Source organism: Dryobates pubescens, chromosome 39 (genome assembly GCF_014839835.1).
Source record: "Dryobates pubescens isolate bDryPub1 chromosome 39, bDryPub1.pri, whole genome shotgun sequence".
In the NCBI taxonomy this organism is placed as follows: domain Eukaryota; kingdom Metazoa; phylum Chordata; class Aves; order Piciformes; family Picidae; genus Dryobates; species Dryobates pubescens.
Genome location: NC_071650.1, coordinates 3,964,019 through 3,978,883, shown reverse-complemented (window position 1 = coordinate 3,978,883; position 14,865 = coordinate 3,964,019). Strand labels below are relative to the sequence as shown.

Below are 14,865 nucleotides of genomic sequence, written 5' to 3'. Positions count from 1 at the left end.
CTGACCCCCCATGATCCATCCTGAGCCCCTCAATGGATCCCCCTGGCTCCCCCAAGGACCCCCACGACCCCCCCCCCCAATGGATCCCTTCTGACCCCCCCCCTCAATGGTCCATCCTGAACCCCCAGTGGATCCCTCCTGACCCCCCCCATGGATCCCTCCTGACACCCCTATGATCCATCCTGAGCCCCCCAATGGATCCCCCTGACCCCCCAAGGACCCCCCCCCAAATGGATCCATCCTGACACCCCCCCAATGGATGCCCTCAACCCCCCCCATATGGATTCCTCCTGAGCGCCCCCAATGGATCCTTCCCCACCCACCAAGGTGCTTTTTGCCCCCCCCGAATGTTTTGCCCCCTCCCCACCCCCTCCCTCCTTACCCCAGGGGGGGTCTGGGGGGGGCTGAAGACCCCCAGGCTCTCCCACCAGCTGTACCAGGCAGCCTCCACATAGCGAGGGCTGTAGGAGGGGGGCAGGGGCACCCCCGTGGCTGCCACCCCCCCCAACATCAAGGTCACCAAAGGTCACCTCAGGGTCACCAAGGTCACCCCAAGGTCACCTCAGGGTCCCTTTGTCACCCTATGTCCCCCCCAGAGTCCCCAAGGGTACCACAAGGGCCCCAGGGGTCACCCCAAGGTCTCTTTGTCACCTCAAGGTCATCTCAGGGGTCCCCAAGAGTCACCCCCAGGCCCCCCCAGGGGTCACCCCAGGGTCCCTTTGTCACCCTGTGTCCCCCCCCCGAGTCCCCAAGGGTCACCCCAAGGTTTCTGTCACCTCAAAGGTACCCAGAGTCCCCAAGGTCACCCCAGGGTGGTCTGGTCACCTCTTAGCCCCCCCCAAGGGCTTCTCCCAGTCCCTCCCCCAGCCCCCCCCCAGTGCCCCTCAGTTCCCCCCCCAGCCCCCACCCAGTGCCCCTCAGTCCCCCCCTACCCTTCTTGCCATCAGGGCCCAGGGGGTGCTCATATTCCAGCTCAGCCTGGGGGGTCCAGCCCAGGAGGGGGGAGGGTGGCACCTGGCAGGCAGCAGCAGACCAGCATGAACCAGCACAGACCAGCACAGGCTCACCCAAACCAGTATGGCCCAGTACAAACCAGGGCCCTGACCCCCCCAAACCCCTCCAGCCCTCCCCAGGCACTCCCAGGGACACCTTCTCCCCCCAGCTCCACCTCCTCCTCCCAGTGCCTCCCAGTTGCCCCCAGTGCCTCTCTCAGGGTCCACTCAGGCCCTCCCAGTAGCCACCAGCGTCCGTCCCCCCCGCCCCTCGCCCAGTCTCTCCCAGGCTCCCCTGAGGCCATTCCAGTGGCTCCTAGTGGGTCCCACTGGACCCCATCCCTCTCCCTCTCCCCTCCCAGTTACTCCCAGTCTCTCCCAGTCCCCTTCCCAGTCTCCCCCAGCCCCTCCGTACCCTGTTCCCGCCTGCCCCCTGCGCGGCTCTGTCCCTGCGCTGCCGCAGCCTCCTCTCTTTGTGCTCCCGGGCCCGCAGCCTGGCCTGCTCCGGGGCCTGCTCCGGGGCCTGCTCCGGGGCCTGCTCCGGGGGGAGGCTGCCCCCGGCCCGGGCCTGGCCCCGGCCGCCCCCCAGGGCCGGAGCCCCCCAGCGGGCGCCGGGGGGGGAGGCGGCGGCGAGCGCGCGGCGCAGCGCGGGCGCCGCCATCTTGGAAGCCGCGCCACGTGACCGCTGCGCTCACGTGACCGCCCCCCGCACGTGGCGTGGCTCACCGTAGGGGGCGTGGCCTAACGTTCAAAGGGCTCCCGTGAGGGGCGTGGCGTAGAGCCGCTATGCGCTACGTGCAGGACACGCCCCTCAGAGAGGGCGACCAGGCCGCACCCCCTGTCGATAAGCCCCGCCCCCTCCCGACAGACCACGCCCCCGCAGGGTGGGGTTATGGCTCTCCCATGCCGGGCAAGCCACACCCCCTGCTAGAACCGCGCTGCGCTAGACCACACCCACCACAGGCAAGCCACGCCCCCGGAGGCGCGGTCAAGCGTCGGGGGCGTGGACTTTCACCATGAAGCCCAAGCGGGGGGGCGTGGACTTTCCAATGAAACCCATGCAGGGGGGCGTGGCTTCGCGGGGGGCGCGGCTTATCCGGATGGGCGTGGCCTACCCTGGACGGGATCCCCGGGGGGGCGTGGTTCACTGGGAGGAGGAGGAGTGGCCTACCCGAACGCAGCCCTATGGGCAGGGACTGGGCGTGGCCCCAGCCGGGGCGGGAGGCGTGGCCCGCCGCGCGCGGGGCATGGCGGGAAGGAGGCCGCGCGCTGGAAGCCCTGCGCGGGGCGAGAGGAGCAGCGGCAGGGGGAGGGGGAGGGGCAGCGGCAGGGGGAGGGGGAGGGGCAGCGGCAGGGGGAGGGGGAGGGGCAGCGGCAGGGGGAGGGGGAGGGGCAGCGGCAGGGGGAGGGGGAGGGGCAGCGGCGGTCGGCGCCGGGACTGAAGGGGCCGCGGGCGGCGGGGAGGGGGCCCCGATGGAGCCCCCCCGGCTGCAGCGAGGGCCGCTGCAGTGCAAGAACCTCCACGAGTTCCTGCGGGGGCTCAGCCCTGCCCTGCTCGACCGCCTCTACGGACACCCTGCCACCTGCCTGGCGGTCTTCCGGTGAGACCCCCGCCCGAATAGACACCCACCCCCCACACACTCCCCCAGGTCCCCCCCCGCCGCCCGGCTCCCCGCGACCCCCCCCCGGGGCACCCTGACCGCTCCCTTCCCCCCAAAGCCCCTTCCGACCCCCTCCTCCGCGGGCGCCCTGACCCCCGTCTGGGGCATCCTGACCGCCTCCTCCCACCGCGGCCGGAGCAACCTTAGACCCTCCCCAAACACGCTGACCCCCCCGACCACCCAGACCCCCCTCAGAGCACCATGATCCCCCCCCAAGCCCCTTCTGACCTCTCCTCTCTTCCCCGGGCAGCCTGCCCCCCCCCCGACCACCCTGACTCCCCCCGTCACCCCCAGAGCCCCTTCTGACCCCCCCGGGGCGCCCTGACCCCCGTCTGGGGCACCCTGATCCTCTTTCCCTCCCGCAGAGCAACCTGAGACACCCCCCCCGGACCACCCTGACCCCCCTCAGAGCATCCTGCCCCCCCGAACCCCCTGATCCCCCCCAGCATCCCCAAAGTCCCCTCTGCCCCCTTCCCTCCCCTCTCCCGGGCATCCTGCCCCCCGTCTGGGCACCCTGACCGCCCCCTCCCCCCTCCCAGAGCAACCTTAGACCCTTCCTGAACACCCTGACCCTCTCCCAGACCACCCTAACCCCCCGGGGTCACCCTGATGCCCCTCAAGAGCATCATGACCCTCCCCCATCACCCCCAAAGCCCCTTCGGACCGCCCCCCTCCCCCCCCCCGGGCACCCTGACCCCCATCTGGGGCACCCTGGTCTCCTCTCCCTCCCACAGAGCAACCTGAGACATCCCCCCCCGGACCACCCTGACCCCCCCCAGCACCCTGACCCCTCCCCATCACCCCCAAAGCCCCTTCTGGCTCCCCCCGGGGCACCCTGCCCCTGCCCCCCATAAGCAATCTGGGAACCCCCAAGGACATCCTGACCCCCCCAGTACCCTGACCCCACCCCGAGCACCCTAACCCCCCCAAGCACCCTCACGCCCCCCCCCAGGCTCACCCTGCCCCCCCCGGTGCTTTGGGGGTGCTGTGGGTGGGTGTGGGGGTCCCTGGGTGCCCTTCCTTCAGCCCTGTTGTTTTCTGGGGGGGGTTGGGGTGACCGAGGGTGCCCCCCCCGGCCCCCACGGGTGTTTGGGGGGGGCAGGGGAGGGCGTGGGGGGTCCCTGGGTGCCCTCCTATCACCCATGGGTGCTTTTTGGGGGGGCTGAGGTGTGGCTGTGGGTGTCCTGGGGGGGGGGGGCCTCAGGGAGAGTTGTGGGTGCCCCCCAGCACCCACGGGTGTTTGAGGGGGCTGTGGGTGATGTGGGGACCCCCCCCCTGAACCCACAGGTGCTTTGGGGGGGGCGTGGGTGGGTGTAGGGTCACCCCCCCAGCACCCACGGGTGTCTTTTGGGGGAGTGTGGGGGGTGGGGTGCCCCTGGGTGCCCCTCCGTCACCCACGGGTGTTAGTGGAGGGCTCAGGTGTGGATGTCCCTGGGTGCCCCCCCCGCGTGGTTTTGGGGCTGCCCTGGGGGGGCTGCGGGTTTCTCCCCCCCCCCCCCCCGCGGGTGTTTGGCGGGGGGGGGCAGGGTCCCTGGGGGCCCGTGGGTGCGCCCCCCCACGCGTGCCCCCCGCAGGGAGCTGCCGGCGCTGGCCCAGGCCCAGGTGCTGAGGTTGCTGTTCCTGGAGCTGCCTCTGCCCCAGGCTGCCGTCGGCCTCTGGGTCAAGAAGGAGCACAGCAGGTGGGGGGCGGGGGGCGGGGGGGAGGGGGGAGGGGGCTGGGGGTCCTGAGGGAGCTGGGGGGGTCTTGAGGGTCCCTGGGGGGTCCCATTGGGTCTGAGGGTCCCTAGGGGCTCCCATTTGAGCTGGGGGTGGGGGGTCCTGGGGGGCTGCTGGTTGGCCTGGGGGGGTCCCATTGAGTGTGGGGGTCCCAGGGGGTCCTGCTGGGGGTGGGGCTCTCGGGGGTGCCGGTGGAGCCGGGGGGGTCCGGGGGTGCCGGGGAGGGTCCGGGGGGGGTCTGGGGGTGCCGGGGGGGGTCTGGGGGTGCCGGGGGTGCCGGGGGGGGTCTGGGGGTGCCGGTGGAGCTGGTGGGGGTCCGGGGGTGCCGGGGGGGGTCCGGGGGTGCCAGTGGGGGTCCCGGGGGTGCCGGTGGAGCCGGGGGGGGTCCGGGGGTGCCGGGGGGGGTCCGGGGGTGCCGGTGGAGCCGGTGGGGGTCCGGGGGGGGTCCGGGGGGGGTCCGGGGGTGCCGGTGGAGCCGGTGGGGGTCCGGGGGGGGTCCGGGGGGGGTCCGGGGGTGCCGGTGGAGCCGGTGGGGGTCCGGGGGGGGTCCGGGGGGGGTCCGGGGGTGCCAGTGGAGCACCCCCTAACCCTAACCCTACCCCTCCCCCGCAGGGAGCAGGCACAGAGCAGGGAGGTGCTGCTGGGGCTGCGCCTGTGGCACCCCCACAGCCTGCCCGGGGGGCTGCCGGGGGTCGCCCTGCACCCCAACTTCAGACACCACCTGCGGGTGGCGCTGCTGGGGGGGTGAGTGAGGGGGCAGGGCGGGGGGGGGCAGGGTGCCTGGTCCCTCCCAGTCCCCTCCCAATCTCCCCCCTAGGGACCCCCACGCCTCCCCCCCATGGGGACCACTGAAGCTCTCCCCAGGGACCCCCTAAGGGTCCCTAAACCTCCTCCCAGGGACCCCCAAATGCTCCCCTAGGGGTCCCCTGTTTCCCCCCCACCAAGGGACCCCGAAGTCCTCTCCAGGCACCCAAATCACTCCAGGATCCCCCCAGACCCCTTCAGCATCCCCCCAGATCCCACCCAGATGCTCCAGGTCCCCTCAGGATCCTCCCAGATCCCTTCCAGCTCCCCCTAAGCCCCCCTGGGACCCCCCTAGACCCCCTCAGAGCTCCCCAGATCCCCTCAAATGCTTGGGGGGGAACTGGGGAGGGACTGGGAGGGGGAACTGGGGGATGCTTGAAGTCTCTGGGGGGCGCTGGGAGGGTCTCTGGGGGGGTTGGGGGGCGCTGGGAGGGTCCCAGGGGGGCCTGAGGGGGTCCCAGGGGGGCCTGGGGGGGTCCTGGGGGGCAAAGCTGAACAGAGACCGAAGAGGCTTGAAGGAGACTCTGAGCCCAGCGCTGAGCTCTGAGGCTCTGGGGGGGGGACTGGGAGGCACTGGTGGGGTTTGGGGGGGCCTGGGGTGCCCCCGGGGGGTCTGTGTCTAATCTCGGGGGGGGGGGGGGTCGGGGGTCCCCCCAGGGGCAAGGCCTGGTCGGATGACACTGCCCAGCTGGGCCCCGACCGGCACGCCAGGGACGTGCCCGCGCTCGACAAGTACGCCGAGGAGAGGTGGGAGGTCAGTGGGGGCTGGGGGCGACCCCTGGGGCTGGGGGACCCCCTCTGGAGCTGGGGGACCCCCTCTGGAGCTGGGGGACCCCCTGGCTTTTGGGGAGACCCTGGTTTGGGGACACCCCCACCCCCCCCTCGGTTACTGCAGGCTGAAGTGGAAGAGGAGGAGGAAGGGCTGGACCCAGGGCCTGGGGAGGGGGTGGGAGGGGGTTTTGGGGACCCCCCCCCCGGATTTTGGGGATCCCTTGAGGTTTGGGGATCCCTTTGAGGGTTTTGGGGACCCCCTGGGTTTGGGGATCCCCTCCTCAGTTGCTGGAGGCTGAAGCAGGAGAGGGGGAGGAAAGGCTGGGCACAGGGGCAGGGCGGGGGGGGGGGGTTCTGGGGCCCCCCCCCGTGGGTTTGGGCCCCCCCCCGGTGTTGGGGCCCCCCCCGGTGTTGGGGCCCCCCTGAGCCCCTCCCTGCCCCAGGTGATCCTGCACTTCATGGTGGGGTCCCCGAGTGCTGCTGTCAGCCAGGACCTGGCCCAGCTGCTGGTGCAGGCAGGGCTGATGCGCAGGTGAGGGGGGGCGGGGGGGCGGGGGGAGATCTAGGGGGGGCGGGGGGAGATCTAGGGGGGGCTGGGGGAGATCTAGGGGGGGCGGGGGGGAGATCTAGGGGGGGCTGGGGGAGATCTAGGGGGGGCGGGGGGAGATCTAGGGGGGACTGGGGGTTCCTGGGGGATGGGAGGGGATTTAGGGGGATCCTAGGGGGGTGTGGAAGGATCTGGGGGGATCCAGAGGGGGAACTGGGAGGAGCCTGCTGGCATCCCAGGGGATCTGGAGGGGATCCAGGGGAAGGGGGGGGGGGGGGGGGGTTGGAGGGGATGTAGGGAGATCCTGGGGGAAGTTGGAGGGATCTGGAGGGGACCTAGGGGGATCTGGGGAAATCTGAGGGGATCTGGAAGGGCTCTGGAAGCAATCCAGGGGATCTGAAGGGGATCCAGGGGGGACTGGGGGTTCGTGGGGGACTGGAGAGGATGTGGAGGAGATTCAGGGAGATCCTGGGGGGGATCTTGAAGGAATCTGGGGGAATCTGGAGGGGATCTAGGGAGGGATTGGGGGATCCTAGGGGCGTCTGGGCATCCTGGGGGGACTTGGAGGGGTCCTGAGGCAGTTTAGGGGGGGGCCCAGATGGATTTAGGGGGAGTCAGGTAGGATCTTCATGGAATCTGGGGGAATCTAGAGGGGATCTAGAAGGTTCTGGGGGGGGGGTTGGTGGAGATTTGAGGGGACTTGGGGGCTTCAGAGAGGTTCTAGGGGGATCTAGGGGGGATCTGGAGTGATCTAAGGGAATCTTGGGGGGGCCTGGGGGAATTTAGGGAGACTCTGGGGGGACTTGGGGCATTCCAAGGGGGTTGAGGGGGTCCCAAGGGGCCTTAGGGGGATCTGGAGGGGATCTTGGGGGATCTGGCAGGGGTCTGAGGAGATTTGGAGGGCATTGGGGGAGGGGGTTAGGGGTCCTGAATGGTCTTAGGGGGATCTTAAAGGGATCTTGGGGGATCTGAAGAGATCTACTGGGTTTAAGGAGGATCATGGGGGAGACTTGAGAGGTTCTGAGGGGGTTTGGAGAGTATTTGAGGGGAGGTGGGAGGCTCTGAGGGGGGCCACGGGGGCTTAGGGGGAGCTGGAAGGGATCTGGGAGGATCCTGAGGGATCTGGGAGGAGCTGGAGAGTCTTGGTGGGATCTGGGGGGGGTGAATAGATCTGGGAGGATCCTGGGGTGATTTGGGTCCCTGAGGGGCATGTGGGGGTCCCTAAGGGAGCATTTTAGGGTCCCTGGGGGAGGAATTGGGGGTCCATGGGGGGAGGATTTGGGGGCCCCTGGGGGGGATTTGGGGGTCCCTAAGGGAGCATTTTAGGGTCCCTGGGGGGGGGAATTGGGGGTCCATGGGGGGAGGATTTGGGGGCCCCTGGGGCTGGAATTTGGGGGCCACTGGGAGAGATTTGGGGGTCCCATGTGGGGGGCGTGTGGGGGTCCCTAAAGGAGCATTTTAGGGTCCCTGGGGGGGCTTTGGGGGTCCCTGGGGGGGCTTTGGGGTCCCCAGCAGGCTGAGAGCAGGAGCCAAGGAGGGCAGGGGGGAGGTGGCTCAGGGCAGGGCCATGGAGGGGGGGAGAAGTTCTGGGGTACCCCCAGGATGTTGGAGGTCTCCCCCAAGATTTTGGGGGTCTCCTCCTGAGGGCTTTGGGGGTGCCCTGACCCGGGGGTGTCCCCCCAGCGAGGGGGGGGAGGCTCCCTGCATCACCTCGGCAGGGTTCCAGTTCCTGCTGCTGGACACCCCTGCCCAGCTCTGGTACTTCATCCTCCAGTACCTGCGGGGGGCTGAGGTGAGACGGCAGGGGAGGGGGGCCCCAAAACCCAGGGGGGGTCCCCAAAACCCAGGGGGGGTCCCCAACCCCCCAGCCCCCCAAGCCAGCTGCCCTGTGCCTGTGTCCTCCCTCCTCCTCTCCTGCTTCAGGCCCAGTACCTGAGGGGAGCAGCCCTGAATCCCAGGGGGGTCCCCAGAACCTCAGGGGCTCCCCAAAACCCAGGAGGGGTCCCCAAGATCCGGGGGAGGGGGAGGCTGAGAGTCAGGGGGTCCCATAAAGTCCATGGGGAACCCCAAAGCCTTGGGGAGAGCCCACAACACAGGGGAGTCCCAGGGAGCTGGGGGGTCCCCATCCCCGGGGGAGGGGCTCCCCAGAGTCCCAGGGGGGTCCCCAAGTCCTCGGAGTGCCCAAGGCCCAGGGGGGGCTCAGAAGTTCCAAGGGGGGTCCCCAAAGCTCAGGAGCTGCCTAAAGTCCAAGGGGGATCCACGCTCCAGGGGGGTCCCCAAGGCCTGGGGGGGGCTCCAAACCTTTGGGGGTCCCCAAAGCACCCCCAAAAATTCTGGGGGACCCCAAAATACCTCAGGGGGTCCCCAGAACCCTGATCTGCCCCCCAAAAACTGCAGGCCCGAGGCATGGACCTGGTGGAGATCCTCTCCTTCCTCTTCCAGCTCAGCTTCTCCACACTGGGCAAGGTCAGCACCAGGGGGGGACTGGGAGGGACTGGGAGGGCACTGGGAGGGACTGGGAGGGACTGGGAGGGCACTGGGAGGGACTGGGAGGGCACTGGGAGGGACTGGGAGCTTCTCTCCCAAAGGTTCCTCTCTGGGTGGCTTGGGGGGGAAGAGTCTCAGGGATAGCTGGGGGCTGCCTGGGAGGGGCTGGGGGCTGCCTGGGAGGGGCTGGGGGCTGCCTGGGAGGGGCTGGGAGGGACTGGGAGGGGCTGGGGGCTGACTGGGAGGGAATGGGAGGGGCTGGGGGCTGCCTGGGAGGGGCTGGGGGCTGACTGGGAGGGGCTGGGGGCTGCCTGGGAGGGGCTGGGGGCTGCCTGGGAGGGGCTGGGGGCTGACTGGGAGGGGCTGGGAGGGACTGGGAGGGGCTGGGGGCTGACTGGGAGGGAATGGGAGGGGCTGGGAGGGGCTGGGGGCTGACTGGGAGGGAATGGGAGGGGCTGGGGGCTGACTGGGAGCTGCTGCCCCCAGGACTACTCTGTGGAGGGGATGAGCGACTCCCTGCTGACCTTCCTGCAGCACCTGCGGGAGTTCGGCCTCGTGTTCCAGAGAAAGGTGGGGCTGGGGGCACGGGGCGGGGCTGGGCGGGGCCGGGAGGGACTACCGCCCCCTGCTGGCCTCCCTGGGTAGTGCAGTTTGCATTCCTTCCTCACTGCCTCCCCCTGCTGGCCCTGCCCTGGTGGTGCACCCCGGGTGCCTCCCCTCACTGCCTCCCCCTGCTGGCCCTGCCCTGGTGGTGCACCCCGGGTGCCCCCCCTCACTGCCTCCCCCTGCTGGCCCTGCCCTGGTGGTGCACCCCGGGTGCCCCCCCTCACGCTCTCCCCCTGCTGGCCGGCGCCGGCAGCGCAAGTCTCGCCGCTTCTACCCGACGCGCTTGGCCATCGCGCTGGCGCAGGGCACGGCCGGGGCCCCGCCCGAGCCGGACTCCCGCGGCTTCATCGTCGTCGAGACCAACTACCGCATCTACGCCTACACAGGTGCCGGCCCCGCCCTGCCCCGCCCGGCCCCGCCCTGCCCCACCCCGCCCTCCTCCCTGCCTGGCCCCAGCCTGACCCCGGACTGTCCTGAAGGTGTCCCCAGCTGTTCCCAGCTGTCCCCAACCTATCCCCAAGGTGTCCCCAGCCTGTCCCCAAGATGCCCCTGACCTGTCTCCAGCCTGCCCCCAAGGTGTCCCCAGCCTGTCCCTAAGGTATCCCCAGACTGCCCCCAAGGTGTCCCCAGCCTGCCCCCAAGATGCCCCTGACCTGTCTCCAGCCTGCCCCCAAGGTATCCCCAGCTTGTCCCCAAGGTGTCCCCAGACTGCCCCCAAGGTATCCCCAGCTTGTCCCCAAGGTGTCCCCAGACTGCCCCCAAGGTGTCCCCAGCTTGTCCCCAAGGTGTCCCCAGCTTGTCCCCAAGGTGTCCCCAGCTTGTCTCCAAGGTGTCCCCAGCCTGTCCCTAAGGTATCCCCAGACTGCCCCCAAGGTGTCCCCAGCCTGCCCCCAAGATGCCCCTGACCTGTCTCCAGCCTGCCCCCAAGGTATCCCCAGCCTGTCCCCAAGGTGTCCCCAGCCTGTCCCCAAGGTGTCCCCAGCCTGTCCCCAAGGTATCCCCAGCCTGTCCCTAAGGTATCCCCAGACTGCCCCCAAGGTGTCCCCAGCCTGCCCCCAAGGTATCCCCAGCCTGTCCCCAGCCTGCCCCCAAGGTGTCCCCAGCCTGCCCCCAAGGTGTCCCCAGCCTGTCCCCAAGGTGTCCCCAGACTGCCCCCAAGGTGTCCCCAGCCTGTCCCTAAGGTATCCCCAGCCTGCCCCCAAGGTGTCCCCAGCCTGCCTCCTGCCTGTCCCCAAGGTGTCCCCAGCCTGTCCCCAGCCCATCCCCAAGGTGTCCCCAAGCTCTCCCCATGTCCCTGTCTCCCCTTTTCCCTCTTGCCCTTTCTGCTGTCCCCCTGTCCCCTCTCACCTCTCCCTGTCCCTTGCTCCTCTCCTCTCTCCATCTCCCTGTGTCTCTCTCACACCTCCTGTTCCCCTTACGGTCCCCATGTCCCTGTCCCCCCTCTCCCCTCCTGTCCCCTCCCTGTCCGTTCCTGTCCTCCCTTGTCCCCTCCTGCCCCCTCTCCTGCCCCATCTCCCCGGCCCCCCTAACCCCTGCCCTGCCCCCAGACTCAGAGCTGCAGCTGGCCCTCATTGCCCTCTTCTCGGAGCTGCTCTATCGCTTCCCCAACCTGGTGGTGGCTCAGGTCACCAGGGACAGCGTCCAGGCCGCCATAGCCAACGGCATCACTGCCCAGCAGGTGCCAGGGCCGGCGCCGCGTGGGGGGGGCCTGGACCTAGGGGCTAGGGGTAGCCATGGGGCTGTTGGGGTGCTCCAGGGGGTGTTGGGGTGCCCCTGGGTAATATTGGGGTGACCTAGGGGGTACTGGCAAGGCCTTAAAGTGAGGTCTTGGGGTGACCCAGGGGGTGTTAGGCTGACCCTAGGGGTTTTGGGGTGCTCCAGGGGGTACTGGGAGGCCTCACAGGGGGGTGCTGGGGTGACCTCAGGGGTTTTGGGGTGCTCCAGGGGTACTGGGAGGCCTCACAGGGGGGTGCTGGGGTGACCTCAGGGGTTTTGGGGTGCTCCAGGGGGTACTGGGAGGCCTCACAGGGGGGTGCTGGGGTGACCTCAGGGGTTTTGGGGTGCTCCAGGGGGTACTGGGAGGCCTCACAGGGGGGTGCTGGGGTGACCTCAGGGGTTTTGGGGTGCTCCAGGGGATACTGGGAGGCCTCACAGGGGGGTGCTGTGACCCGGGAGGTACTGGGGGGCCTTAGAGAGGGGTATTAGGGTGGCCCTGGGAGGCTCCAAGGGCTATTGGGGTGACTCAGGAGCGACTGGGAGGCATCACAGGGGGGTCTTGGGGTGCCCCAGGGGGTGCTGGGGTGCCCCCCACTGACCCTTGCCCCCCACTGACCCTTGACCCCCAGATCATTCACTTCCTGCGCACCAGAGCTCATCCGGTGATGGCCAAGCAGGTGAGGCCGGGGGCAGACCCCCAGGGGGGTCCCATGGCCATGGGCCCATGAGAGGGGAGGGGTCCCAGAGCCCTGAGTGAGGGTCCCAGCTCCATGGGTGGGGGTCCCAGCCCCATGAGTGGGGATCCAAGACCTCTAGGTCCATGGGTGGGGGTCTCAGCTCCACGGGGTCTGTAAGTGGGGGTCCCAGGGTCATGGGTGGGGGTCTCCAGTCTGGGGGTGGGAGTCCCAAGTCTGGGGGTGGGGGTCCCAAGTCTGGGGGTGGGGGTCCCAGCCCTTTGGGTCTATGATTGGGGGAATCTTAGGTTCATGGCTGGGGGGTCCCAGCCCCAGGAGTCCATGAGGGGGATGCTGGACCCCTGGGTGGGGGGTCCCAGCCCATGGGGTGCTGCTGTGTCCCCCCCAGAGCCCGGTGCTGCCCCCCACCATCACCGACCAGATCCGGCTGTGGGAGCTGGAGAGGGACCGGCTGCGCTTCAGCGAGGGTGAGGGGGGGCCCCGGGGGGTACATCGGGGGGGGGTCCCCAAGGGTGGGGGGTGGCACCCCTGGGGGGTCCCCAAGGGCCAGTGGCACCCAGAGAAGAGCTGGAAACTCTCCATGCTGAGCTGCAGTCCCTCTGGCTGCCACTAGGTGGCGCCAACGCCCCTGGCTGAGCCCAGCAGGCCCCAAGGGTGCATTGCCACCCCCAGGGCTGCCCCTAGGTGGCGCCACCAGCCCTGCCTGACTCCAGCCTGCGCCCAGGGCAGGGTGCCACCCCCAGGGCTGCCCCTAGGTGGCGCCACCAGCCCTGCCTGACCCCAGCATGCGCCCAGGGCACGGTGCCACCCCCAGGGCTGCCCCTAGGTGGCGCCACCAGCCCTGCCTGACCCCAGCCTGCGCCCAGGGCACGGTGCCACCCCCAGGGCTGCCCCTAGGTGGCGCCACCAGCCCTGCCTGACCCCAGCATGCGCCCAGGGCACGGTGCCACCCCCAGGGCTGCCCCTAGGTGGCGCCACCAGCCCTGCCTGACCCCAGCCTGCGCCCAGGGCACGGTGCCACCCCCAGGGCTGCCCCTAGGTGGCGCCACCAGCCCTGCCTGACCCCAGCATGCGCCCAGGGCACGGTGCCACCCCCAGGGCTGCCCCTAGGTGGCGCCACCAGCCCTGCCTGACCCCAGCATGCGCCCAGGGCACGGTGCCACCCCCAGGGCTGCCCCTAGGTGGCGCCACCAGCCCTGCCTGACCCCAGGAGGTGCCTAGGGCACGGTGCCACCCCCAGGGCTGCCCCTAGGTGGCGCCACCAGCCCTGCCTGACCCCAGCATGCGCCCAGGGCATGGTGCCACCCCCAGGGCTGCCCCTAGGTGGCGCCACCAGCCCTGCCTGACCCCAGCATGCGCCCAGGGCACGGTGCCACCCCCAGGGCTGCCCCTAGGTGGCGCCACCAGCCCTGCCTGACCCCAGCATGCGCCCAGGGCATGGTGCCACCCCCAGGGCTGCCCCTAGGTGGCGCCACCAGCCCTGCCTGACCCCAGCATGCGCCCAGGGCAGGGTGCCAGCCCCGGGGGTGTCGCCAGCGCCCCCTAACGGCCGTGTCCCCCCCAGGGGTGCTGTACAACCAGTTCCTGTCGCAGGTGGACTTCGAGCTGCTGCGGGACCAGGCGCAGGCCCTGGGGGTGCTGCTCTTCCAGAACCCTCAGCGGCGCCTCCTGGTGGTCACCCCCGGCGGCCACCCCGACGTCAAACGCTTCTGGAAGAGGCAGAAGCAGGGCACCTGAGGGGGGGTGTGGGGCACCCCCAAAGCCTTCTGAACCTGCTGCACCCCACCAGTGGGCACCACTGAGCCCCCCTGAGCCCTGCCAATGGGCACCCCCAAAGCCCCATGCCTGGCACCCCCAAGTCCCCCTAAACACCACCAATGGGCACCTCCAAACCCCCCTGAAGCCCCCCACCTGGCACCCCCAAACCTTTCTCAACCCCAACACCTGCCTCCCCCCTTCTGAATCTCCTGACCCCCACCAGGTGGTGCCCCCAAACTCTTCTGAACCCTATGGGCACCCCCTAACCCCCCTGAGCCCTGCCAATGGGCACCCCTTGAACCTCCACACCTGGCATCCCAAAGCCTTCCTGAACCCCACGAGTGAGTGCCCCCAAGGCCCCCTTTTGGGGTGCCTCAATCTCTGGTGCCACCTTTTGGGGTCACATCAACCTTTGGGGGCTCCTTGGTACCACCTTTTGGGTCGCTTCCGTCTGTGGGGGGCTCCTTGATGGCAACTTTTGGGGGCACCCCAAACTTTGGGGGTGCTCCTTGATTAGCATCCTGGAGCCACCGTTTTGGGGTCACCTCTATTTGGGAAGCTCCTGGTGCCACCTGTGGGATCACCTCCATTGGGGGTGCTCCTTGGTGCCACTTTTGGGGTACTTCAAATCTCTGGAGGCTTCTTGGTGCCACCCTTTGGTGCACCCCAACTTTTAGGGGGCTCCTTGGTGCCACCTTTTGGGGTACCTCAACTTTTGGGGGCTCCTTGGTGCCACCCTTTGGGGTCACCTCCATTGGGGGTGCTCCTTGGTGCCAGGTTTTGGGGTACCTCAAATCTCTGGAGGCTTCTTGGTGCCACCTTTTGGGGCCACACCAACTTTTAGGGTGCTCCTTGGTACCACCTTTTTGGGGTCACCTCCACCTGTGGGGGCTCCTTGGTGCCAGCTGTTGGGGTATCTCAGTCTCTGGTGCCACCTTTTGGGGTACCTCAACCTTTGGGGTAAGCCTTCTGAACTGGTCCCAGTAAGCCCCTAGCTGGTCCCAGAAACCCTCCTGGACTGGTCCCAGTAAGCCTTAAACTGCTCTCGGTGAGCCCTGAGCGCTGCCGGCGGCCCCCAGCCGGGGCCAGGGCTGTGGTCTGTCTCCCCCTGG

The 14,865-nt window shown here is 69.5% G+C and overlaps 1 protein-coding gene across 1 annotated transcript; it reads left to right on the top strand.

The window, feature by feature from the left end:
* Nucleotides 1–2,465: 2,465 nt before the first annotated feature.
* GTF2H4 (general transcription factor IIH subunit 4) lies at nt 2,466–13,819 on the top strand. Its single transcript, XM_054177243.1, has 13 exons — nt 2,466–2,593; nt 4,228–4,332; nt 4,982–5,113; nt 5,831–5,927; nt 6,388–6,476; nt 8,175–8,283; nt 8,889–8,957; nt 9,465–9,548; nt 9,838–9,970; nt 11,132–11,262; nt 11,930–11,977; nt 12,384–12,462; nt 13,560–13,819. The coding sequence occupies exons 1-13, from the start codon at nt 2,466–2,468 to the stop codon at nt 13,730–13,732; spliced, it is 1,377 nt and encodes a 458-aa protein (XP_054033218.1). The 3' UTR covers nt 13,733–13,819.
* Nucleotides 13,820–14,865: the final 1,046 nt, after the last annotated feature.

Coding starts and splice junctions, on each gene's coding strand:
- GTF2H4 (XM_054177243.1), top strand. CDS start 2,466: ATGGAGCCCCCCCGGCTGCAGCGAGGGCCGCTGCAGTGCAAGAACCTC. Junction 8,284..8,888: donor AGTACCTGCGGGGGGCTGAG/GTGAGACGGCAG, acceptor CAAAAACTGCAG/GCCCGAGGCATGGACCTGGT. Junction 12,463..13,559: donor CCGGCTGCGCTTCAGCGAGG/GTGAGGGGGGGC, acceptor TGTCCCCCCCAG/GGGTGCTGTACAACCAGTTC.